The 27,096-nt window shown below is 41.8% G+C and overlaps 1 protein-coding gene across 1 annotated transcript in view; it reads right to left on the bottom strand.

The window, feature by feature from the left end:
- fstl1b (follistatin-like 1b) overlaps positions 1 to 27,096 on the bottom strand; it is a 111,297-nt gene that overhangs the window by 22,713 nt on the left and 61,488 nt on the right. The window contains exons 3-7 of the mRNA XM_048603186.1: positions 16,475 to 16,576; positions 10,483 to 10,612; positions 10,315 to 10,350; positions 4,191 to 4,321; positions 248 to 366 (exon numbers count right to left, since the gene is read on the bottom strand). Of these exons, the coding sequence (XP_048459143.1) occupies positions 248 to 366; positions 4,191 to 4,321; positions 10,315 to 10,350; positions 10,483 to 10,612; positions 16,475 to 16,576 (518 nt within the window). The remainder of the gene's footprint in view (positions 1 to 247; positions 367 to 4,190; positions 4,322 to 10,314; positions 10,351 to 10,482; positions 10,613 to 16,474; positions 16,577 to 27,096) is intronic.

Genomic DNA, 27,096 nt, shown 5'->3' with positions numbered 1-27,096 from the left:
CCTTCCTGCTCCTCTGATGCTGCTTGGCCTGCTGTGTTCATCCAGCTCTGCACCTTGTTATCTCTGGTATTGTTTAAAATGCTATTTTTAGCTTTCTCCTCCTATGTCATCTGCTGCCATGCGACTCAATCACTTCTAAGCTTTTCAGTTGTGAAACTCTCCCATAACTCCAGTCAAACCATTTAGCTGTACCACCAAGTCAGCCAATTCATTAGGTGCAACATTTCCCCCTTGCTTCGTTCCTCACCGAAGAAGTCTGGTGTCCTCCTGTTCAGTGTACGAGGTAATGTTGATAACAGTCTCATTGTGTTCTACGAATTTCAGGAACTCATTAGAATCTAGGTAGGAGTCACCATCATCATAACTCTGTCAGAAAAGAAATTAAAATTCTTACCATTATTTTCAAACATCAGATTATTAGACACAAATCTAAATAACTTAGATAGGCCAAGGCACAATATCCAAGGTTTTCCTTAGCATCTTCCATAACTCTGGAACAGATAAAGCTATCTGTAGATCTGCTGAAGTTTCAAATGGACCATCAGAAGAACCCCTGCAGAAGTAAATGCTGGTAGAATGGGGTTTCAAGACATTTACGTAAATGTCCACAAACCAAGCAATATTCCATAATTTACTCACACAAAACACTTTTAGTCAGCAAGCACATAATTTAAAATTGTCACAAATTTCTAGGCTTTTATTTGAATTTTACCTGAACTGAGAGAGGATACTAGTCATGATGAGCATATTAAATCTAAGTTGTGTTCAAGCAGCTAGGACATTGCCCACTAGTGGCACACCAGGGTTTCTGCTCATCTGAGAAACCGGTATTCCTCCCTCACCCTGAAGAAATTTCCTGTAGGCACTAAAAAGACTGGCTTTAAAGGTCAAGCTCCAGCTTAAAGGGGCTTGACAATTTAACAAGTTTGCGGAGAAACTGACCAAAAGATACCAATGCAGATTCTGTTGACTCCCTACTTTATGCATTTGAAGTATTTGACATGTTGTACCTGGCCCAGTAACACTGGTTTTCTTGAGATGGTTTAGTATTTCTATAGTATCCAGCATGGACACAGAAGGGAAAACAAAAGACAGGGATTTGGAGGGCTAACATATAGCTGAGGCAGATGGAGCAATGCAAGAAATAGCAGTCAGAAAATTATTTCTAGAGAGGCAGAGCTCAGGTGCAGTTGTAGTACATAGAATTTGCTTCCACTTGAAAAGAATATATGACAGCACATGAACAAGCAGACGAAGATCTGCAGAAACCTGGAGAAGTCCCAAGTTTGAGGAGAATGAAGCCACCTGAAAATTCAATCTCATTAATTTTTTCATTAAAACCTTTGGCTTTTTACTCCAAACTATACTTATATTATTTATTTCAATGATTTATCTACCGTCAAAAAACTGTGCCAATTTCCTTCATTTAAATTCATATTGCATTTTTTGCCAACAATTTGAGAGTGTTTAAAGAATAAATTACAGTTGTAGATCATATTAAACAATCAGATCCAGCTTCCAGCAAAATTTCCAGGAACCAACTTCCTAATGTTAATGACATAATATGAAAGATTTCTTTGTAATAAAAATTCTTCAAGCTCACTAACTTTTGCCAAATTCCTTTTTTCTTGGATACCTAAAATTCTAAAGAATGTTGACCAAGAAAGAAAAATGATATCCAAGGACAAATTCCAGTACAATACTGTTGAAAGCAGAACAGTAAAACAATGCCCTACACCAAATGGAGTAGAAAACAGTGAACAAAAGAATTTGAAATGAAACAGGAACTAAATATAAACCTCCATCTTGTTGACTACCCAAATGTTACTGCCACAGTGTTGACTGTTTCCAACATATTCCTCATCCCGTTTGCTCCCATACAAACATAAAATCTCAAGCTTTGCATCTCATACATACTCATGTCCAGATTGTCACCTTCAAGATGCAATACAAAACACAAGATTTTGAAAAGCATGAATATTCCAATGTCCCAAAGCCATACGAGAACTTTATCATAAATGTTTTACTATAACAGAAGTACATGCTTTCCTTTACCCTAAGTAAAGATTTACCCTTCTCTGTGGTTGACAAGGCCTTTGACTGAGTTCATTCAATTTCCCAGACTTGCGCTCTCACTCCGTCTTCCTCTCAGAAAGATAGCAGGATTCCCCTTGTCCTCTGCTTTCATCTTACAGTTTCCATATCCAATAGGACATCCTGATCATAGAATCCCTACAGTGTGGAAACAGGCCCTTTGGCCCAACACATCCACACTGACTGTCAGAGCATCCCACCCAGACCCATACCCCTATAATCCAATTAATCTATACATCCCTGAAAACTATCGGCAATTTTCCATGGCCAATCCACCTACCCTGCACATCTTTGGACTGTGGGAGGAAACCTGAGCACCTGGAGGAAACCCACGCAGACACAGGAAGAATGTGTAAACTCCACACAGACCCACCCAAGGCTGGAATCGAACCCAGGGCCCTGGTGCTGTGAGGCAGCAGTGCTAATCACTGAGCCACCATGTCACCCAAATCTCTGTCAGAATCCTCTGACAGTTTCCTAGTGTGTGACCCATTTGCAGAACTTTTCACCTTTTGCTCCATTTCCCTGTTACGCTGATGATCCAGAGGCACTACTGTTGTAGTCACCCCAAACTGTTACTGCTTTGTGGGGACAGGTTACCAAATCCTCTCTCATTCCTGTGGGGATGCAGCAACAGCCTCTGCTACATCCAGGAACACCTCCAAAAACACTACAGTATTTTCAGATACAGAGGTTATTTAAAATAATTTTATTTGCAAGTCTGGTTTTTAAGTATTACTAGGACTGGTCCCAAACTGCAGCTGAATGCTTGATCTTTGAGAGTAATGAATGAATTAGTTGGATCCAAGCTTGGAAAGTGGACTTTAAATTGGCTGGTTGGGCTTTAACAGCTTTACAGAATTATTCAGTTGCTGGACATGCTAGTGAGAATGAATGCTTTCAGGTATACCAGCAGGCTTAAGTAGCCATGTGTAGTAACCAATTTGAAGGTCCCGAAGGAAGAATTATCCCCAGGCCACCCCTGTTGCAAGTAAAGGGATTCTCTTACTCAGAGTATGAGCAGTCAGCTAGGCAAAAGGAAACAGGTCAACGTCAGAACTCTCTTTCATTGTGAATACTGGAATTCAATCACAATTGAAAGGAACCAGAACGACAGAACCTCAATTAAGCTGCAAAACTAAATCTTAAAATCAACTGTTCAATTACCAATATCAACGCTACTGGTAGCCTCCACTGCAACGGCCGCAACATTCAACTATCCACTTTTCACACACAATTCAGAGATTGATCTGTTTTTGAACATTTATCTTCTTAGACAATTACACAGATTAGAAATAATAAGTAAGTGTGTTGCATTACTATTCTTGCATTTCATAATAAACTCACTCCTTTTTAACACAGGAAAGCCTTGTTAAATGGGCTGCTTTCAAAATACAAGTTCATTTGCATCTGGGGGAAAGGTATCCACAAGTGAAAGGATCCATTTTTAAATCAATCCTTTTTCAACCAACTGAGGGGCAGGTGAATAAAAGAGAGGAGCCAGTTCAGCCCTTCTTACCTAAGAGCTTAATGGTTTCGGTTATCCCATTTGGAACCGCAACAAATTGGGGAATATTGCCTAAGGTCTGGGCATAATAGTATACAGGGAACAAACATTGCCATAGCTTGTTGCAGTTGAGAATCTAGCACTGCCAAAGTCATGAGGGTTCAAATATCCTCCTTCCACAATATAATTTCTATGACTGATTTGCTGCATCACATGATGCAATAGACCTTTAATTCCTGCACTTCCTTCATGTCACCTCTACTGCTCTGCATACAATACTGCATAATGGACAAAAATGTTATATAATTACTAACAATGTAATAGAATGATAACTCAAGATTGCTCAGTCGTAATCCTACGTCAAACTGCTACCAAATACCCTTAAGTTTTTCCATGCTTGTTGCTTTGTTTAAGTTGAAGTGTGGACCCTTCATTTTTTTTGTGAAGACCACATGCACTGTCAGTTAAAGGTACTGACCTGAGTGCAGGCTAAGCAGGAACGTTTAAGTTGCTGTGTGCTAGTGCTTAGAGGGAACATTGATTACTTCGCACTTTATTTGTATTTTGTTGAGATCAAGCCCTTGCCTACCGTGAAGTATTTGTTGAGAATATTTGTATAGTTGATGCCCTTCGAGAACCACCCATCAGGAACGACTTCAGTCTCCAGCCATTCCATGACACGGCGCCGAAGCTCATCACGGTCTGTCTGGTAGCAGACAACTACAGGAGAAAGGATCTGATGTTAATCAACGGCTTTGTTCAGTCATAGGAATAGGCCATGATTATCCCGACAACAGCACTATAATACAGTACAAGTGACAACTTCAGTCAGATGTTGGTTGCTCACCTAGAACTGACTTACAACTCAATGTGCAAAAGTGAAACAAATTATAGGATACATTTTACTTTGAGGGTCAAAACTAAAGACCATTAAACAGCAAACAGTACTTTATCCAAATACACCCAAATTGATAGGCCCTACAAACTAAATAACAGACCGGCTTACTTAGTCCCATGCCTCTGAAGTCAGCCATTGAGCTGCATGAGGGCAATGGTGATAATCTTGTGAAAAGAATCAGTTTAATCATGAAGAAAGAATCAAGAAAAAAGTACCTTTCTTTTGTTTCCAGTTGTTTTTTTCCACTAAATTATCACTTGTCTCAAATATTAATTTAGTATTTAGTTCCTAGTTCAGTGTTCGTGCACTAACAGAACCCCAATCTATTAACTATAATATTAGCAACAATGATAATAACAACACACTAATCTTTTAGACCTAACATCGTCATAAATAACGTGAGAATCAGAACAAAGAAGCTTTTCATGTTTCTCTTAATCTTGCTTGCAAAGCAATGAACTGAGTGGTGCCAGTAATGTATTAAAGACACTCTAGACTTGAGTGACAGCAATAATCTAGCTTTTTAAACTCTGTCTCCACAACAAACCTTTTAAAGCTTGTTTGAAGCCAAAAGGTTGTCATGAGCCTATGGGTAGGATTGAGAGTCTAAGCTGTGATTATTATAACAAAGTTGTCAATGCAAGATACCTTAGGAAGAAATCTCATCAATACCTGGCGACATAGTAGTCATTTCCATAGAAACAGCTGACAGTTACAGAATTCCTCTTAATTAAGAATAGTGAAATATCAAGCTGTAATCTGAGCTGTTCTTACCCACGACAACTGGTGCAGTTCATTGCAGGTTCAATCAGGCATTAGAAATATCAAGCTAACTGACACTACTATAATCTTTAACCACTGCATTATGGCATCAGTATAGAATTAAAGGCAGAAGATCTTTTTGGGTCTTATTGCTTTGCTTTATAAGAACTGCTGTAGTATATTGCAACTGTGCCAAATTTACAACCCTAGTTCATACTGCTTACAAATCCCTCTGTACATCATGGATGCAAAACCAAGGCCATAACATGATTTGAAGCTATGAGAAATTCACAGTACACTGTATAAACTTGAATGCAGGAATGTCACAAGAAGACATCTTTTTCTTCTATAAGAACTGTCTAATTACCTAGAGCAGAAAGGTCAATCTAACTTGCACTGTAACTCTCTTTTAGACTTACATTTCACAGATGAAAATCTAGAATCAGTGTCATTCAAATATCTTCTGTGTTACGTTGACACTGATTTTATATGTTTTGCTTACCTTACTCAGGGTAGAGGATTAGACAATGTGATAATGTCATCCCAGCTACTGAGATCTACAGTAATTAGTGCAGTGCAGATATAGAACTGGTCACATAACAGAATTACATTAACAACATAATTACTTCCCCAGTGATAATCTCTTAAATCTGTTCATTTGAGCACAAAGTTTCTTTTCATATTATTCATTCGTAGGATATGGGTGCTGATAGCTGGCTAGCATTTATTGTCTGTCCCTAATTGCCCTTGAGAAGATGGTGGTGAGCTACCTTCTTGAATCACTTAAATCCACGTGCTGTGGTTGATCCACAGTGCCATTAGGGAGGGAGTTCCAGGTTTTGACCCAACAACATTGAAAGGACAACAATATATTACTTGATCAGGATAGTGAGTAGCTTGGAGAGAAATTTGCAAGTGACAGTGTTTCACGTATCTGCTGCTCTTGTCTTTCTATATGGTATTGGTTGCAGGGTTGAGAGATGTTGTCTAAGGAGTTTTGGAGAATTTCCACAGTGCATCTTGTAGATGATACGCACTGCTGCTACTGAATGGAGGTATGAGGTAGTGAATGCTTGTGGATGCGGTGCCGATCTAATGGGCAGCTCTGTCCTGGATGGTGTCAAGCTTCAAGTGTTGTTAGAGCTGTGCCTATCCAGGCAAAGAGGGAGTTGCATCACAACCCTGACTTGTGCCTTGTGGACTCTGATCAAGCTTAGGGGAGTTGGGAGGAGAGTTACTCACTGCAGTGTTCCTAGCCTCTGACCCACTGTGGTATTTGTATGGCAAGTCCAGTTAAGTTGCTGGCCAATAGCAAGTAACCCCTTCCCCACCAGAAGAAAATGTTTATTGTGGGGAATTCAGCCACGGTAATGGAACCAAGCATCAAGGACTGATGGTTAGATTCTCTCTTGCTGGAGATGTCACTTTCTGGCACTTGCTGGACAAATTCAGCAGGTCTGGTAGCACATATAGAGAGAGAATCAGAGTTAACGTTTAGAGTCTGATATGACTTCTTCAGTACTACTTTGTTTTCTGCCTGTTTAGGACTTCCAGCATCAACAACATTTTGCTTTAATTTGCTAATTATTAGCCTGTAGTCTAGATACTGTCCGGGGTTTGCTGCTTTTAGGCAGAGACTGATTCAGTATCTGAGGGGTGACAAATGGTGCTGAACATGGATGATTGCGCAATGAACATCCCCAACCTCTGACCTACTGATGGAGAACAGGTTGTTGATGAAGCAGCTAAAGATGGGTTCAGCCTAGGTCACTACGAGAAACTCCTGCAGAGCTGCCCTGGAGCTGAGATGACTGACCTCCAAAAACTGCAATCATCTTCCTATGTACCAGGTATGACTCCAACCAGCAGACAGTATGCCTCCTGGTTCCCACTGATTTGCTAGGGCTCCTTGATGCCACACTCAATTGAATGTAGCCTTGATGTCAAGGGCTGTCACTCTCACTTCACTCTCAATTCAAGGCTTTTGTCCATGTTTGAACTAAGGCTGAAATAATGTCAGGAGCTGAGTGGCCCTGGCAGAACCCAAACTGGGCGTCACTGAGCAGATGCTGCTTGACAGCACTACTGATGTCACCTTCCAACACTTTACTGATAATCGAGAGTAGATTGATGGGCAGTATTTGGCTGGGTTGTATTTGTCCTGCTTTTTGTGTACAGGACATACCTGGACAATTTTCCACATAGTCAGTAGATGTCAGTGTTGTAACTACAGGAACAGCTTGGCTATGGGAATAGCAAGTTCTGGACCACATCTTTAGTTTTATTGCTGGAATGTAATCAGGACCCATAGCCTTTGCAGTATCCAGTACCTCCAACTATTTCTTGATATTATGTGAAGGTAATTGAATTGGCTGAAGACTGGTATCTGTAATGCTGGGGATCACTGGAGGGGGCCGAGATGGATCATCCAATCGACATTTCTGGTTGTGAATGCTTCAGCCAAATCTTTTGCACTGATGTACTGGGCTCCCCATTATTAAGAATGGGGATATTTGTGGAGCCATCTTCTCCAGTGAGCTGTTTAATAGTTCATCATCATTCACAACTGGATGTGACAGGACAACAGAGCTTAGATCTAATCCATTGGTGAAATCATTTAGTCTTGTCTGTTATTTGCTGCTTATCCTTTTTGGCATGCAAGTAGTTCGGTGTTGTAACTTCACCAGCTTGTCACCTCACTTTCAAATATTCTTAGCGCTCCCAATTTTGGTATTAGCCCTACATGTTAGTAAGGACGACTATGCAGAGTTGATAGGTCTGAGTTTACTGTTGCCTAGGCCTTTTCAACAGGCAGTTAAGAGTCAACCACATTTCTGAGAGTCTGGAATCATATCTTGGCTAGATCATGTAAGAAGGCACAAAGAAGGATGGCTGTGGATGTTGGAGGTTAGTCATCTCCATTCCAGGACATCTTTGCAGGAGTTTCATTATTACTTCACAGGATGAAGGCATCACTAGGCCAGCAGTTACTGCCGATCCCTAATTGCCCAGAGGGCAGTTAAGAATCAACCACATTGCTGTGGGTCTGGAGTCACATCTAGGCCAGATCAGGTAAGGACGGCAGCTTCTTTCCCTATAGGATATAGGTGAACCAGATGGGTTTTCTCAACAATTGAGTCATCATTAGACTCCTCATCCCAGACTTCTATTGAATTCAAATTCCACCATCTACCATGGCAGGATTTGAGCCCAGATCCCCAGAACATTACCTAGGTCTCTGGATTAACAGTCCAGCAATAATACGACTAGGCTATCACCTCTGTTTCCTCAGGGTAGTGTCCTCGACCCAACTGTCTTCAATTGCTTCATCACAAGGTTAGAAGTGGTGATGTTCGCTGATGATTGCACAATGTTCAGGGCCATTCACAACTCCTCAGACACTAAAGCAATCCATGTCCAAATGCAGCAAGACCTGGAGAATATCCAGGCTTGGGCTGAAAAGTGGCAAGTAACATTCAAGCCACACAAATGCCAGGCAATGACCATCTCCAACAAGAGAGAATTGACTCATCATCCCTTGACACTCAATGGTAAGACCATCACTGAATCCCACAATACCAAATATTGACCAGTAAGTGAACTGGACTAACAATATAAATACGATGGCTACAAACATATGTCAGAGGTTAAGAATCCTGCAGCAGATAATTCACCTCCTGACCCCAAGCCCTGTTTCACCACCTACAAGGCACAAGTCAGGAGTGTGTTGGAATACTCCCTACTTGCCTGGATGACTGCAGCTCCAACAACACTCAAGTAGCTTGACACTATCCAAGACAAAGCAGCCTGCTTGATTGACACCACGTCCATAGACATTCACTCCTTCTATCACTGAAGCTCAGTATCAGCAATGTGTACTATCTACAAGATGCACTGGAGAAATTCATTAAGTGTCCTTAGACAGATCAAACTCATGACCCCCTTCATCTCGAAGGATAAGGGCAACAGATACATGGTATTGCTACACTTGCAAATTCCCTCAAAGCCACTCACTATCCTGACTCAGAAATATATCACTGTTCCTCCAGTGTCGCTGGGTCAAAATCCTGAAACTCCCTCCCTTATGGTATTGTGGGTCAAGCTACTGCACATGGATTGCAGGGATTCAAAAAGGCAGCTCACTACCATCTTCTCATGGGCAACTAGGGATGGGCAATAAAATGCTGGCCAGTGAGTGACACCCATGGCCCATGCATGAATAAAAATGTCAGAATTCCTTTCCTAAAGGACATCAATGAACCAGATGAGTTTTTGCAACAATGAACAGCGGTTTCATTTTCATCTTGCATTGGAATCAAGTCAGACTCTCACTAGCCAGAATACTGGAGGAACAATGCTTCTAAAACTAAAAAATTTCAAAATTTATATGAGAAAGAATTTCATACAACTGCTCTTTAATTTCCGCAGTACATAGCATAGATATTCTTTCTCTCCAGCAGATGACAGTAGAAATTCAAATCCCATTTCAGATAGTTAATTACTGCAGCACTTCGATCTTCTAAAAATCTGATATGAATAACAATATACAGTTTGCAGAATTATTGGCTGATGCTGGAATTGGACTAATTCTGAGCTCAAAGGCCCAGAGCATTATTTAATTGGAATTGGTTGCTCTGGAGCATGAGTGTTGAGCGTGCTCAGTTTTTTAAATGATAATTTGCTTTATATACATTCACTATGATATATTTCCTTGATGTTTAAATTGCAGCAAACTAATCTAACCAGTAAAACCATTCCAACCAAATATTGCCAGTCTCACTGAATATGGAATTGTAATTTTTCCTAAAAAAAAATTACTGTAGTCCACATTTCATACAACAACAAGGTGTAGATGCAAACAAGGAGGCGTAATTATTGGCAAGTCTCATAATAGTCCCATAATAGATGTTGGACTCTATAAGCTGAGGAAAAAGGACTTTTCTTCAGCCTCACTATGTATGATGCCAAAATATCTGAAATCCTAGTTAAACCACCTAGACATGGACAGTCACACAGGCATTAATGTCCCACAGAAATCATAGCTATTCTATACCTGGACTACTGGCTGCTGTTTTTTCATTCTTCTTTTCTGTAAAAGAAATCCAAAAAGGAATCCATGAATAAGTTGCATCTCTTCATTCATGACGTTATTTCATTTAAGGCCATGTTGCTGTCCCATGTGAACCACTGATCTCAAAAGCAATGATTTTTCCTGGTTTACCTTCACAATGGCCATCGTGAGCGACCTGAATCTTCATACCAGTGAGGCACGCATCACGATGAAGCTCACAGTGGTTACGATAAGTCTTTCCATTGCTTCCACAAACCACTCTCTTGTGATGCTTGCATTCCTTAAAGAAAACACAGATGTATTAGAAAGCAGTGCAAGTTCATCCACTATGAATTTGCGGTCCTTGTACACTCTGCTTCACCAAGCTCAGCATCAGTCATCACAACAAGAGATAAAATATGCTTTAGTTTACAGTACTGTTGAAAACAAAAATCCAACATATTCCTGAAATATGTACTCAATCTGTTCTATAGCCAAAATTTATTGAATAACCACTTAATTCACTAAATCACAGGGCACTATGAAATATTGCACTTTCATAATGTCATACCATTTTCATACCAACATATTCCTGAAATATGTACTCAATCTGTTCTATAGCCAAAATTTATTGAATAACCACTTAATTCACTAAATCACAGGGCGCCATGAAATATTGCACTTTCATAATGCCTTACCATTTCATAAATGTTCCACTGGCCAAAATTTCACACGCTGCCTCCTCCAATGAATTGACCTGGGAGTTGGTGGAGGTGTGTTAAATCAGACAGCATGGGTCATCATGCCCATTACTTTCCTCATTTAATCATATTTTATCATTGACAGGTGGCATGTGCCCCACCTGCCCTTAGGCCAATATGCAATCAGATTTAAATGCCCATGATTGCATTGGCAACCTGGGAAATAAAAACATATGGGAGATTAACCTTTAACGTCAAATGATTCCATGGGCACACTAGAGGACTGGCAAACCCAGTGCCTGCATGTAATGAACATTTTTTTGCCTTAACTGTAGAACTGGCCCAAATTGGCCTTTACCCAGCCTGAAACCAAAGACACGTACAATAACATCACATCACTGGATCTCCCAAGATGGAAATGGTTTATCATACCCATGATCCAACAAAACATATCCTTGTACAAAGCCCTGGCAGCAAATTTAACTTTCAAGTTACTATTAACCAAGATGGCAGAAAAACAATTAAATGTACACACAACTGTTTCTCTTTGCAGAGGATGGTTTGATCTGTTTTTCTCTGGCTATTTAACCAAGCTGTACATTTGTTTAGGTTAAGTAGACAAATGCAAAACATTTATCAGTCATTCCTGGCAACAATAATTTCTACAATGTCTGTTGATATATTTTCGGCTCAACCTTTAAGTGTGAAGCATTCCTGGCTATTTTGAAACGGACTGAAAAATGACCCTTTAAAAGAACGTGTGACCTTTAGGGCCATTGTCCTATTAAGCAACATAGATTTTTTTTTGTTTTCTTTCTGATATCCATTCCCATAATTATTTATTTAATCCTTTGAAGCCCTGCTAAATGAAATTTTAATAGATCCGCTCCACAGGGCATCCTGGGCAAGGCACTTGTTATATTCCTCAGCACAGTGAGAGCTGTCAAGCACAACGTTTATCAACATATTTCTATCGTACTTTATGAAAGGAGCCGTCTATGCTTTAAGTTTTCATACTTTTCTAAATAAAATAAACCAGACAAAAAGATGTTAAGGCATTTTACTCTATGTTCAGGCATGTCACTTTAAAGTTACTATTTCGAGAAATTAGAACACTTCTTTTAGATGTGAGTCTTATTTTACATACAAGATTCTCTGAAAGGGAGCAGTTATCCTAGAACTTTTCCTCAAATGAAGATCCACAGTCCTGTTCTAATGCAACTCTCTACAAGCCACCAATGACTGACCAAGCACACCAAGAGTCACAGCTTTTTCAGTTCTAAATGTTTATATTTATTTTGTTGGATTTAAATTCTCCTTACAGCAGCAACGCTATGTGAAGCTCTTTTCTGTTTCGACTCCAGAAATGTTTTGTGGGTTGCTGACCTCATATCACTGCCGTGGATGGGCCTGCTCTCCCTATAGATCAGCGTGCTTTAATCTGAGATTGTAGCAAGTCCAGAAATCAAACATTAAACTCTTGAATGGTTTTATCCGATGAACTCATCCGATTTTTCTTGGATTTTTAATTACTAGTTACTTTATGTGACTTTGTGTAACTTTCTTTGACTTTTTGATTAGGTAGTTTCATAAGACCATAAGATACAGGAGCAGAATTAGTCCATTCGGTCCATTAAGTGTGCTCCACCATTCAATCGACACGGTGGCACAGTGGTTAGCACTGCTGCCTCACAGCACCAGGGACCTGGGTTCGATTCCAGCCTCGGGCGACTGTCTGTGTGGAGTTTGCACATTCTCCCCGTGTCTGCGTGGGTTTGCTCCAGTTTCCTCCCACAGTCCAAAGATGTGCAGGTTAGGTGGATTGGCCATGCTAAATTGCCCGTAGTGTTCAGGGAGGTAGAGGGTGTATATTAGGTGGGTCATAGGGGGATGGATCTGGGTGGGATGCTCTGAGGTTTGGTGTGGACTTGTTGGGCTGAAGGGCCTGTTTCCACACTGTAGGGATTCTAATCATGGCGCATATATTCCTCAACCCCATTCTCTTGTCTCCTCCTGATAACTCTTGATCCCCTTACCAATCAAGAACTTATCTATCTCTGACTTAAATACACACAATGACTTACCTTCTGTGGCAATGAGTTCCACAGATTACCCACCCTCTGACTGAAGAAATTTCTCTTCGTCTCAGCTCTGAAGGGTCATCCCTTCACTCTGAGGCTGTCCCCTCCGGCCCTAGTCTCTCCTATTAGTGGAAACATCTTCTCCATGTCCACTCCATCCAGGCTTCTCAAAATTCTGTAAGTTTCAATCAGATCCCCCCCTCACCTTTCTAAACTCTATCAAGTACAGATCAACAGTCATCAACCACTCCTTATATGACAAGCCCTTTATTCCCAGGATCATTTTGTGAATGTCCTCTGGATCCCCTCTAACATCAACACATTCATCCTTAGATACTGTATGGGACCCAAAACTGCTCACAATATTCCAAATGTGGTCTAATCAGAGCTTTACATAGCCTCAGCAGTATATCCCTGTTCTTGTATTCTAGTCGTCTTGAAATGAATGCTAATGTCGTATTTGCTTTGGTATGAACGCCCCCTCTAGGTGGCACGGAGAGCAGAAGGCTACCAAGATTCTCAAGTGCTGAAAAGCAGCTGTCTATCTAAAGATGATGCTGCTAGTCTGCCTACCATTAGGGACCAAAAAGGCACAGTGAGCAAAGCCAGAAAACATAGTGAGGTTTTTAATGAGTACTTTGCATCTGTATTGACTATAGAAGAAAGACAATGCAGCTATGGAAGTCAAAGAGGGGGACTGCAGCCTATACGTGAACAAACTAGCATTAACAGGAAGAAGGCACTAGAGGTTTTAGGAGGCTTAAAACTGAATAAGAGGGGGGAAGCTGATTGAGATGTATAAAGTTATGAGGGGCATAGTTGGGGTAGATAGGAATAAACTTTACCCCTTAGTAGGAGGGGATCAATAACCAGGAGGTATGAATTTAAGATAAGGACAGGAGGTTTTGAGAGGTCTTGAGGAAGATTTATTTTCATCCAGAGGGCAGTGGGTATCTGGAACTCACTGCCTGAAAGTGTGGTAGAGGCAGGAACCATCACAACATTTAAGAAATATTTACATGAATATTTGAAATGCCATAGCAGACAAGGCTACGGGCTAGTGCTAGAAAATAGTACTAGAGTAGATAGGTGCTTGATGAGCAGTGTGGACACAATGGGAAAAAGTGCTTCTTTCCATGTTGCAAAACTTTATGACACTACAAAAATTCACAAGTAGATGTGATAGAGCAGCAGAGCTTTGATCTGACCATTTGATTGGGGGAAACTGAGTGCTTCTCCATCCAGTCAGAGAGTAATACAGCATGGAAACAGGCCCTTCAGTCCAAACTGGTCCATGCTGACTATGGTGCCCACTCAGCTAGTTCCAAATGCCCACATTTAGTCCATATCCCTCTAAACCCTTCCATCCATGTACCTATCCTAATGTTTGTTAAATGTTGCTTTTGTACCTGCCTCAACCACTTTCTCTGGCAGCCCATTCCATATGTGCACCAATCTCTGTGTGAAGAAGTTGCCGTTCAGGTCCTTCTTAAGTCTTTCCCCTCCCTCCTTAAACCTATGCCCTCTAGTTTTCAATCCCCCATTTCTGGGAAAAAGACTATATGCATTCATCCTATGTATAATTTTATACACCTCAATAAGGTCACCCCTTATTCTCCTACATTCCAAGGAATAAAGTCCTACCCTAGCCAATCTCTCCCTATAACTCAGGCCTACTTGTCCTGACAACATCCTTGAAAATCTTCTTTGCACACTTTCCAGTTTAACTATGTCTTTCCTATAACAGGGTGACCAAAACTGTACACAATACTCCAAGTGCGGCCTCACCAATAACTCATACAACTGTAACACAACATCCCAACTCGTATACTCAATGCCACCACTTCTTCACCACCCTGTCTACATGTGACATCGCTTTCGCCAAACTATGTACTTGTATTCCCAGGTCCTTCTGTTCCACGACACTCCTCAGGACCGTACCATTTACTGTATAAGACCTACCTTGGTTTGACTTTCCAAAGTGCAACACCTCACACTTTATCTGTACTGAATTGCATTTGCCAATCCTCAGCCCACTTCCCCACCTGATCAAGATCCCTCTGTAATTTTTGATAACCTTCCTCGCTATCAATGATACTTCCTAATTTTGTATTATCCGCAAACTTACTAATCATGCCTTGTACGTTCACATCCAGATCATTTATGTATATAACAAATAACAAAGGTCCCAGCACCGACCCCTGTGGCACACCACCAAACACAGGCCTCCAGCCTGAGAAACAAACTTCAACCGTCACCCTCTGCTTCCTACCATTTAGCCAATTTTGAATCCAATTAGCTAGCTATCCCTGGACCCCAGTATGCATGTAAATCCTGTGTTGTAATTTCAACAGGTTTGCATTGCATTTTTAAGAGCTCCTGGCATGTTTTTCTCTATTGAATCACAGCCTGACAGGAATGGGACAGTGAGAGACATTGGTTTCCAAGAGGCACAGGGTGGCTTGTTCACTTATCTGAATATTAATTAGAAGTAACAGTTTACAGCACCAGCGAAGGAAAAATAGAAAGGTTTTCTTCAGCCCTAAAGTGGCTTTTACTGCAGGGAAGAGAAAGCTCTGAAAGGTTTTCTGTATCTTGTTCACCATTCCAAGCTGTTGCTACCTGAGAATCAATCACAGAGCTATTAGCAAGGAGAAGGCCTTTGTCATCAATAACTAGACACTAGTCCACAAACCAACTAGCTATTCATACCAACCAAATCTCCACCTGTACACAACCCTCTGCCTCAGATGGTCTACAACCACACTTTAACCACTGCTCACCAAGCAGCTGTGCTAACAGTGCTTACAATGAGTGTCAGATTACTTGCTTGTAAAACATGCCAGTTATACAGCCATCCTTAGTTTCAAAATACGACTTTTCTCACTTCAGTCCACAATTAAACATACAGAAAAATAACAAGACATGTCTTTACAATATGGATGAAAATGAATGCTAGGGCTGGTCACCTAACAATCAAGACTTGGGCCTGGATCTTGCAATATCCTCAGCTATGAGCCCTTTAACTGCCTGTGAATAAGTGCAGATCAAAGGACCAGCCACCTCCAAATGACAGGGGCTGTGCAAACTGGTTTCTCAGTTTGGTGGGCTGACTGTCTTACACTGTGCCTGGAGTGAAGAAAACAGGCACTGAATAGGCTTTAAGTGCTCACTAATTGATCACTTAAGGATTTCAATCGAGGTTAGAAGGTTGAGCTTGGGCCTTCTGACCCACAAATTAACTCAAACATAGACGAGAAGATGGTGAGGTTCTGGGATCCACCATCCCATTAAATGCACTCCACCTTCAGGACTGGAAGATTCACCTTTAATTTTTCTTCAGTTGAGGAACAAGACAGAGCAACAAATGAGTAAACTTACTGCAATGCACAGGCACGTGGGTTCACCCTTCTCCGTCACCGCACACTCCCTTCCAGCACCGCAAAACACATTGGCACAAATCTTGGACTTGCTACTCATTTCCTGTAGCAAAAACAAAACACATCAGTAAGTCAGAGCTATGCAAAAGATTATCAGCGCTACATTTGTGTTTGATCAGCAATGTCCATAAGTTTAATTGTAAATTTATAGTGTCAATATTTTCTCATTAAATTTCCTTAAAGTAGGTTATCTGGAGCTGACCAAGGTGGGGAAAGTTCTAATTATCACAGGCCTAAAAATTCTGCAGAGGAGCTGCCAATGAACCAGAGAGATAGTTACACTACCATCAACTTATTTCTTCATCCATTGGAGCAGTAATTGGAACAAAACCCATGTGAGAAACAAAAGAGTAAAAAGTATGCTACTAACTGAGCCATAACTGACTTAGCAAGTAACATCCATGTGAAACACAAGCCACACACTGCTGTAATTACCATTCCCATCTGACTGAGGGGCAAAAGTAAGATGTCTTTGAGAATCAGTATTTAGGAAACAGTCATTCAGAAAGCTGAATTTTGCTCTTACCCAGGATTACCTGTAATATGCATTTTGGCCACTAGATGGCGGTGAAAGATCGTGCAGTGAAAGTGAAAACAGAACTGGGTGAGGGGTGGAGGCGGGAAACTCTTAAGTTCAGAAAATCGGAAATAAACACAGAAAATGCTGCAGATACTCAACAGTTATGGCTACATTTCAGGCCATGGATCCTTCATGGAGCAATCTAAATGTGGTACCCACATCAAAGACAATGAAAACCAACACAGCTTTAATGCTGAACTTACAAAACAAGAGAAGGCTATTAGCTCCTTGACCACATTTCACTATTCACTTCATAGCTGATCTGTAACTGACTCCATGTACCTCCCTTAGCTTCGTATGCATTACCTTTTGACTAACAAAATCTATTAAATCTTGGGCTCGAAATTAAGAGTTGATCCAGCATCAATTGCCATTTGAAGAAGATGGTTCCAAAACTTCTGCTCCCCCCTTTAAACTGACAAGTTTTAATATGCCGATAAAAAAGAGACCCAACATTTCTGGCCTGTACAAATTATCAAGTTCTGCTTCGTAGAACAGATCTGGCCATACCAGCCACAACCTCAAACACGCGACACCCTTAATACAGGGAAATATCTCCAGGCGCTTCCCAGGAGCAAAAAGTCATTACCGAGCCAGAGGCTGAAATGTTAGCAGCAATGACTACACGTGGCTAAAGAGGTAGGTATCAAGTTAAAAAGAGGAGGAAATGGTGGGGCCTGGACAGATGAAGATTCAAGTGCTAGTGGTGGGGTGACAGGAACAGGGAATGTAAAAGAGGCCAGGGATGCAGAACTGAAGTATGTTATATAGATGGGAAAGAAAAAGGCCATGGAAGGATTTGAATACAAGAGTGAAAATTAAAAAAAGAAATGAGTTGTTGTTGAACCAGGATCCAATGCAAGTTAATAAACATATGGGCACAAAAGTTGAACTTGCTCCTAATTAGGATGAAGAGAGTTTCTTAGAACGTAGAAGTAAGATTGTGAATCCAGTCATAAGTGGACAGTTGTGTGAAAACTGTGCTTAGGTCAGCAGGGTTGGAACTATAGGGATGATTAGGTCACTGGTTCAAAATTAACTACATACTCAATCGTTAGAGGACAATGTTGTATTTCCGAGTGCACAGTAGGATTAACAAGCTGTCTTCAGCAAAGAAAATTACGTCTTTACAGCCAATTGTATCCAACTTTCCAGCTTTACCAATAATGGGTGCCAGTTCATAAACAAAGTTGCTGGAAAAGCTCAGCAGGTCTGTCAGCATCCTCATCCTTGACCTTTCCTCAGAACCAGACCTGAAATGTTAACTCTTGATTTTTTCTTCACAGATACTGCCAGATCTGCTGAGTTTTTCCAGCACCTTCTGCTTTTGTTCCTGATTTACTGCATCCACAGTTCTTTTGGTTTTTATGGGTGCTAGTTCTATTGGATCAGACTCTCTCTTTCCAATGCTCAGGAAACCCATGTCGGCTGGTCCAAACTGGCTGTACCCGAGACTACAATCTTATAAACAGCAGCTAATTCACAGCAGGTTCCCTTTCTCCTGGAGTCGATACATAGTGAGCATGACCTTAGGTAAAGTGATGTTAAGACTGCCATTTTAATGACTATTGCAAATGCAATTTTCCTCGACATTGGTGTTTTCGTTAAGGTCAGTGGGTTTCCGAAGTCTATAGGAACAATGCAAAGTTTGTGAACTTTGGAGGAAGGCTGTTATGAAATGGGAAACTTTGACAGGTAAGTCTCCAACTTCAAGTATAATAATCTCATGTCATATATCTCATGCTTTTGGCATGTTTTCAATTGAGTGACTATCCTCAGAATGGTAAATGACCGTAAAGTACTTTGTCTTATAGGTAAAAGTGCTCCTCAGCATTTAATAATATCAAAATCCAAGTCAAAGGGGTTACCTGGACACTGTATTGAGTTTTATATTGATGTAAAGTGCCGTACAGAGAACTGTTGAGCTTTTGAAAAAACGTTGGAATTGCATGGGGCCTTTAAAACAAATGAAGCAGATTCCTGGACATCTGGTCAGCCAGTCTCAGAGGCAGCATTGTGTCAAGCTCTGTAGGGTATATTTATTCAGTTTTGCAACTTGATTCCAATATGAATGCATGATTGAGTTCCAAATCTATTAGTGAATTTAGCTCAGAACAAGTTGTTGACATAGCTGTGGAAGGAATTCTACAATTTGTTTATGATTATAAATCATAAATCAGGTTACAGCTTTTTAAGAGATTTACCCAAGCTTTCAAAGGCTTCCTGTGTTAGTATCTTGTTCATGTTTTGTACATAGTAGGTACTGGTGAGTGGGCATTAAGGATGCATAGGGGCATAGTGATGCATCTGGGACATGGAAAGTGTGTTGGGGGAGGGTTCACGGGGAGTGCTGGGTAGCCTAACAACTGTGTGAAAAACTGAGTCACAGTCTCAGTGCACGAAAGCATTTAGCCTTCTAGTGTCCTCAGTATGTGTCCAACTCCATTCTACCTTGGGCCTGTTGTTTCAGGAGACAGCAGCCACAACTCCAGCCCAACCTAATTCTGGAAGGTGAAAGTTTTTTGTGAACGGGCTGACTTTCAAAAGTTGGGAACGTGACCTCCAGGGAGATGGTGATGTAGTGATAATGTCAAGGATTGGAAATCCAGAGGCTGAACTTAAACACTCTGGGCCCGTGGATTCAAATCCCACCACGACAGGGGCTAGAATTTGAATTCAATCAATAAATCTGTCATTGGAAGCTAATCTCCACAACAGTGAGCATTACATTGTCAGTTATTGTTATAAACCATCGGACTCAATAATGCTCGTCTTACCTGGTCTGACCTACTTGTGACTCCAGAGCCAAAGCAATATGGTTGACTTTCAACTGCTCTCTGACATAGAATCCCTATAGGAAGCAGGCCATTCAGCCCATCAAGTACGCACCAACTCTCCGAAGACCATCTCATCCAGATCCACCACTCTTATTCTATCCTATCTCTGTAACCCTGCATTTCCCAGGGCTAATCCACTTAATCTGCATATCCCTAGGCAACTTATCATGGCCAGTGCACCTAACCTGCACACCTTTGGACTGTGGGAGGTAACTGGAACATCCAGAGGAAACCCAAGCGAACCCGGAGAGAATGTGCAAAAAATCCACGCAGACAGTCACCCAAGGCTGAGATTGAACCCAGGTCCTTGGGACTGTGAGGCAGGAGAGCTAACCACTGAGCTACCGTGCCACCACGTACTGGCATGTCCTACTGAGCCTCCCAGTTCAAGGGGAAGGCCTGCTCTTGCCCAAGATGCTCACATTCTGTGAAAGAACTTTTTAATCTGGGAGGCTCAAGCTGGGCCACTTAAAAAAGTGTAAATCCAGCTCATTCCCGCTGAAGTGTTTGTCCCAGCAAGCCTCCAGGCTGCCGACTTAAAACAAGTGTTTTAAAAAGTATAGAATATAAAAAGCATTTTGGTAAACCCATTTCCAGAGGTGTAAATTTCAAAGAAACTGGTGTAAACTTTTGTTCTGACAAAAAGTCAATGACCTAAAAGGCTAATCAGTTTCTCTCTCCAAAACAAATGTTGCCTGACCTGCTGGGCATTTCTAACATTTTGATTTTTTAGTTCAGATTTCTAGCAATTATAATATTTTGCTTTTCCATGTTGTGCTTCAGTTTAGCTTCCTCCAAACTCTCAGGCCAGTATGTGAATGATTCAATCAACAAATAAAATCACTTAAAAATACATATTCAATAAAACTGAGCAGCATTTGACAAACTGGCTTTGAGATGACGGTAACAGAATAAGATTACATAGTGAGTAATGTTCCTGTCTCTCTGCTCACTGCTCCAGGCATGAGCCCTAACCCAGACTTGGATGGTCAAGAAAAGTGCATGCACATCGTAGCCAAGAAGAGGAGTACCAAGCTGCAAATCCTCCATGCCAACAGCAGAGGTCCCCGGTCAGCCACTCGATTGGGAAAGGATGTTAAACCTTGACCATCATTATCTATAGCTCCAGACTACAACCTGCTTTCCAAGCTCATATGGGTGCACAATTTTCACTTTCTGACTGAACTGTAACACACCACCAAAATATAGGCACAACATAAACAGAAATTGCTGGAGAAACTCAGCAGGTCTGGCAGCATCTGTGGAGAGCAAGCAGAGTTAACATTTCGAATCCAGTGCCTCTTCGCCAGAACCGGAATGTAGGTAACTGACTTTTCTGAACTTGTTGGTGTCAAAATGAAACCTGCCTGTTTCATTCAAGATCATTAGCGGAGAATTAAAGCAGGTTGTTTGAGCCGGAACGGCTTAAGAAAAGGTATCAATATGTGGCATTAAAATAATAATGATCAGAACATCCAGGTGACTGTGTTTGCAGGAGGCAATAGGGACATACTGGGCCTGATTTTTACAGGGTTGGGAGGAGGTGAATTGAGTGACTAGCTTGGTAAATCAAGATCAACATTTCCTGGGTAATACAGGCACTAGGTATTACTGGTTTATCACACTACTTGCCACCTTTATGTTTCATTCTGATTTTGATTGATGGCTCTGAGCCAAAACCTGCCTAAACCTGGGAATGAATATAAGAGCTGTTGACGATTGCTTTAATTAACACAATTCACTTTGCTCCACATTTCAGCTGAGAGCCAAAAAAATGACACATGACCTCAATTAGTACATCTGACGACAGCACTCAAGAGATTAAGATTCTGAATTCACTGTGCGGTGTGGATTATCTGCCCGTTATGGGAAGGTTCAATTTTATTCCACTGATTTACTTTTCCCTTAATTTTAATGAAACCCGATTAGTTGTTTTTATTCTGAGTAAACACAATGCCGCCAGAAAGTATAACTATCAGCTTGGAGGGGTAGAGGGAAAGCATGCATGCTCATGCTGGTGCATGTCCCAAAGGTTAAGCAGTTTTTTGTTTGCCCTGTGGCATCCCACTGAAAGAGTACGGTTGAGGATTAATAACCCGACAAGCGTACTCATCACCAAATAAATCCTTGAACCTCACCTAATTCTCCGATATCCTCTCCTCTTTGGAAATTTGCTTTCTGCACTGGCCACTAGTTGAATTAAATCTCACTTTCTCTGATATCTCTCCATCAAATGAAACACCTACCTTTCCATATATGGGTTTTCTCTGCTGAAGATGCATTTCCTGGTTTTACACAGACACCCTTCTAAGTATGCTAGACAAAGAACTGACACACAAAGGGTGAAAACTAAATACCGAAGTGTCAAAAATATTATATATTGCACAACCTCAATTTCCAAGAAATTTTCTCAGTTATGTTGGTCAATCTGAGAAATGTGTGATAAAACAGCCCTGCCTTTCTAGTGTCAAATTTCATCAGATGTGTTGGCACCCCCACTGTCCTCCAAATCAATTTCATACTTGCACCTAGCATGGCACGGTGGCTCAGTGGCGCAGTGGACCCAGGTTCAATTTCACTCCTGGGGAACTGTCTGTGTGGAGTTTGCACATTCTTATGTCTGCATGGGTACCCTTCGGGTGCTCCCACAGTCCAAACGTGGGTAGGTTAGGTGGATTGGCCATGGGAAATATGGAGTTACAGGGATGGGGTGGGTCTGGGTGAGCTGCTCTTCAGAGGGGCCAAATGGCCTGTTTCCACACTGTAGGGATTCTATGATTCTTCAATCCTGCAGAATGAGCCACTTACACGCCTACGTATTTGAACATTGCTTTCCATCCCTGAAAAGAAATATTTGTTTGTGTAAGTTTAGATCTTTACTAACATATGATTAGTGATTTCAAATTTTTGAGAAGATTTATAGCTCGGGTTGTGGATGAGGTTGTAGACTTGCTTGCTGAGCCAGTGGGTTTGGTTGCAAACGTTTCATCACCCTGCTAGGTAACATCATCAATATGTCTCCAGTGAAGTGTTGGTGTTCTGTCCCGCTTGTTATTTATATGTCTCGGTTTGCTGGGGTGGTTGGCATCACTTCCAGTTCTGTTTTCCAGTGGTTTGTACATCGGGCCTAGTTCAATCTGTGTTGCTGGAGTTCCGGTTGGAATGCCAGGCTTCCAGGAATTCCCTGGCATGTTTCTGTTTGGCTTGTGCTATTATGGAGTTGTCCCAGTCAAATTTGTGTCCTTTTTTGTCTGTGTGTGTTGAGACCAGTGAGAATTGGTGGTGTCTCTTGGTGGCTAGTTGGTGTTCATGTATCCTTCTTGTCAGTTTTCTTCCAGTTTGGCCTATGTAATGTTTCTCACAGTCCTTGCAAGGTAGTTTGTATATTACATTAGTTTTATTGGTTGTGGGTATGGGATCCTTTACGTTTGTCAGTAGCTGTCGCAGGGTGGTTGTTGGTTTGTGGGCTACCCTGATACTAAGGGGCCTGAGTAATCTTGTGATCATCTCTGATATGTCTCTGATGTTCAGTAGGGTGACTAGTGTGTCTGGTCGTGTTGTGTCTTCTTGTTGAGGTCTATTGTGGAGGTAATGGCGGATTGTGGTTTTTGAGTCTCCATTCCTTTTAAAAACTATATATAAGTATTCCTGTTCTGCTTTGCGCTATTCCAGGTTGCTGCAGTGTGTTGTGGCTCGTTTGAATAATGTCCTGATGCAGCTCCATTTATGGGTGTTGGGATGGTTGCTGGTGTAATTAAGTATCTGGTCCGTATGTGTGGTCTTTCTGTATACACTAGCCTGGAAATCCCCATTGTTCTTACGTTTTACCATTATGTCTAGGAAAGGTAGTCGGTTATTGTTCTCGTTTTGTGAATTTTATCCCGGTGAGGATGTTGTTTAAGTGTCAATGGGTTTCTTCTAGTCTCGTGTGTTTGATAAATCACAAAACTGTCATATCAGACCCAAAGTTTGGGTTATATAGTGGGGAGCGCTGTCCATTCTAACCTTTGCATTACCTCTTCTGCAATCAGTCCTGATATTGGGGATCCCACTGGTGTTCTGTTGATTTGTTTGAATATATGGCCATTGAAGGTGAAGTGAGTTGTGAGGCAGAGATCCAGCAGTTTCAGGGTGCTGTCCTTGTTGATGCTGTTGGTGTCGTGGGGTGCCTGCCTTTTTGATTCATCCGGCAGAGTAGCAATTGTCTCTTTGGCTACGTTGATGTTTACGGATGTAAATAGTGCTGTTATGTCGATGGATATCATTATCTCATCCTCTTCTGTTCTGGTGTCCTTGATGATGTCAGGAATTCTTGGGAGAATGGATGCAGTGGGTAGTGTCGTTAACTAAGTATTTCAGGTTCCGTTGTAGTTCTTTGGCTGGTCTACATGTTGGCGTGCCTGGTAGTGAGACAATAGGTCTGAGGGGACCCCTGGCTTGTGTACCTTAGGGAGTCCATAGAAGCGGGGTGTGTTGGATCCCTCTGGCTTCATTTTTTGGTTGTCTGTCTTGCTGATATTTCCTGAGTTGTGTAATTTCTTCAGGGTTGTTGTAATCCGGTTCTCTAACTGTGGTGTTGGGTCTATCGCTATCTGTTGGTAGGTGTCGGTATCTGCTACTAGTGTATTAGCTTTCTCGGGGTAATTAGTGATTTAATTTCGAAGTATATAGTTGAATGCAATTCTTAGAACATTTCTTCTACACTGCATCAGGCTCACAGAAAGTATGGTGGTATGGTGGAACGTTAGTTTTGCATTGAGCAGGAGTATAATGACCAAAACCGTGTGGTAACAGAGAAGTTTAAAAATGGATGCACTAGTGTCAACTCACTGAACAATAAATATCGGACAAGTATCTGCATCAAGAATGGAATATTCCACTTAAATGAGGATCACAAATAAGAAATGGTAATTCTTTACTGAATAGTAACATACCATTTTAAAATGTATAGGCGAGGGTACAAGAGATAAACAAGAAAAAACCTGTCTCACACTGTAGTATAACTCACTCGAGTATGGCAATAGAGATATGTGCACCATCATTGTTGCATCTTGTTTAGGGCAACGATGCTGATGGTTAGATGGTGGATAGTTACCATAACCCCTCAAATCCTGAAAGGGTCAGCGTTGGACTGAGCAGTGTAGTTACCCTCTGAATTACTGACAGGGTGTTGATCTGGGAGTCTTCAATATTGACTCTGGACCCCATGAAGTCTCATGGCTTCAGGTTAAACATGGGCAAGGAAACTTCCTGCTGATTACCACATACTGTCCTCCCTCAGCTGATGAATCAGTACTCCTCCATGTTGAACAACATGTAGAAGAAGCACTGAGGATGGGAAGAGTACAAAATGTACTCTGGGTGGGGGATTCAATGTCCACCACCAACAGTGGCTCAGCAGCAGTACTACTGATCGAGCTGGTCAGGTCTTAAAGGACATAGCTGCTAGACTGGGTCTGTGGCAGGTCATGAGGGAAACAACAAGAGTGAAAAACAAATACACTTAACCTCATCCTTACCAATCTGCTAACTGCAGTTGCATCTATCCATGCCAGTATCAGTAAGAGTGACCATCACACAGTCCTTATGGAGACCAAGTCCCGCCTTCATATTGAGAACAATCTCCCTCGTGTTGTGTGGCACCATCACCGTGCTAAATGGTACAGACTTCGCACAGATCTAGCAACTCAAGACTGGGCATCCATAAGGCGCTGTGAGCCATCGACAGCAACAGAATTGTACTCCAGCACAATCTGTAACCTCATGGCCTGGCATATCCCCCACTCAACCATTACCATCAGGCCAGGGATCAACCCTGGTTCAACGGAGAGTGCAGGAGGGCATGCCAGGAGCAGCACCAGGCATATCTGAAGATAAGGTATCAACATGGTGAAGCCACCAAACACGACTACTTGCACACCAAACAGCGAAAGCAGTAAATGATAGGCAGAACTAAGTGATCCCACAACCAATGGATCAGAACTAAGCTCTGCAGTCCTGCCACATCCAGTTGTCAATGGTGGTGGACAATTAAACAATTGGAGGAGGAGGCTCCACAAATATCCCCATGCTCAATGATGGAAGAGCCCAGCACATCCATGTAAAAGATAAGCCTGAAGCATTGGCAGCAATCTTCAGCCAGAAGTGCTGAGTGCATGATCCAGCCTGGCCTCCTCCAGTAGTCCCTAGCATTACAGATACCAGTCTTCAGCCAATTCAATTCACTCCACGTGATATGAAGAAACTAGATACTGGATACTGCAAGGGCTACGAGCCCTGACAACATTTCAGCAATAGTACTGAAGACTTGTGCTCCAGAACTTGCCGCTCCCCTAGCCAAGCTGTTCCACTACAGTTACAACACAGGTATCTACTCGACAATGTGGAAAATTGCCCAAGTATGCCCTGTACATAAAAAGCAAGACAAATCTAACCCAGCCAATTACCGCCCCATCAGTCTCCTCTCAATCATCAGTAAAGTGATGGAAGGTGTCATCAACAGTGCTATGAAGCAGCACCTGCTCAGCAATAAACTGCTCAGTGATGCACAGCTTGTGTTCCGTCAGGACCACTCAGCTCCTGACCTCATTACAGCCTTGGTTCAAACAGGGAAATCATCTCAGCTCCAGGACATCTCTGCAGGAGTTCCTCAGGGTAGTGTCCTCAGCCCAACCATCTTCAGCTGCTTCATCAATGACCTTCCCTCCATAAGGTCAGAAGTGGGGATATTCGCCGATGATTGCACAACGTTCAGGACCAATTGTGACTCCTCAGATACTGAAGCAGTCCATGTTCACATGCAACAAGATCTGGAAAATATCCAGGCTTGGGCTGACAAGTGGCAAGTAACATTCGTGCCATACAAATGCAAGGATATGACCATCACCAATAAGAGACAATCTAACCACCACCCCTTGACATTCAATGGTGTCACCATCACTGAATCCCCCACTAATCAACATCCTGGGGGTTACCATTGACTAGAAACTCAACTGGACTCACCACATAAACACCATGGTTTCAACAGCAGATCAGAAGCTAGGAATACTGTGGCGAGTAACTCACCTCCTGACTCCTCAGAGCCTGTCCACCATCTACAAGGCTCAAGTCAGGAGTGTGATGGAATACTCCCCACTTGCCTGGATG

Source organism: Rhincodon typus, chromosome 11 (assembly GCF_021869965.1).
Source record: "Rhincodon typus isolate 14 chromosome 11, sRhiTyp1.1, whole genome shotgun sequence".
NCBI classification, from domain to species: domain Eukaryota; kingdom Metazoa; phylum Chordata; class Chondrichthyes; order Orectolobiformes; family Rhincodontidae; genus Rhincodon; species Rhincodon typus.
The sequence above is the reverse complement of the archived record's forward strand: the minus strand, read 5'-3'. Positions and strand labels throughout refer to the sequence as shown.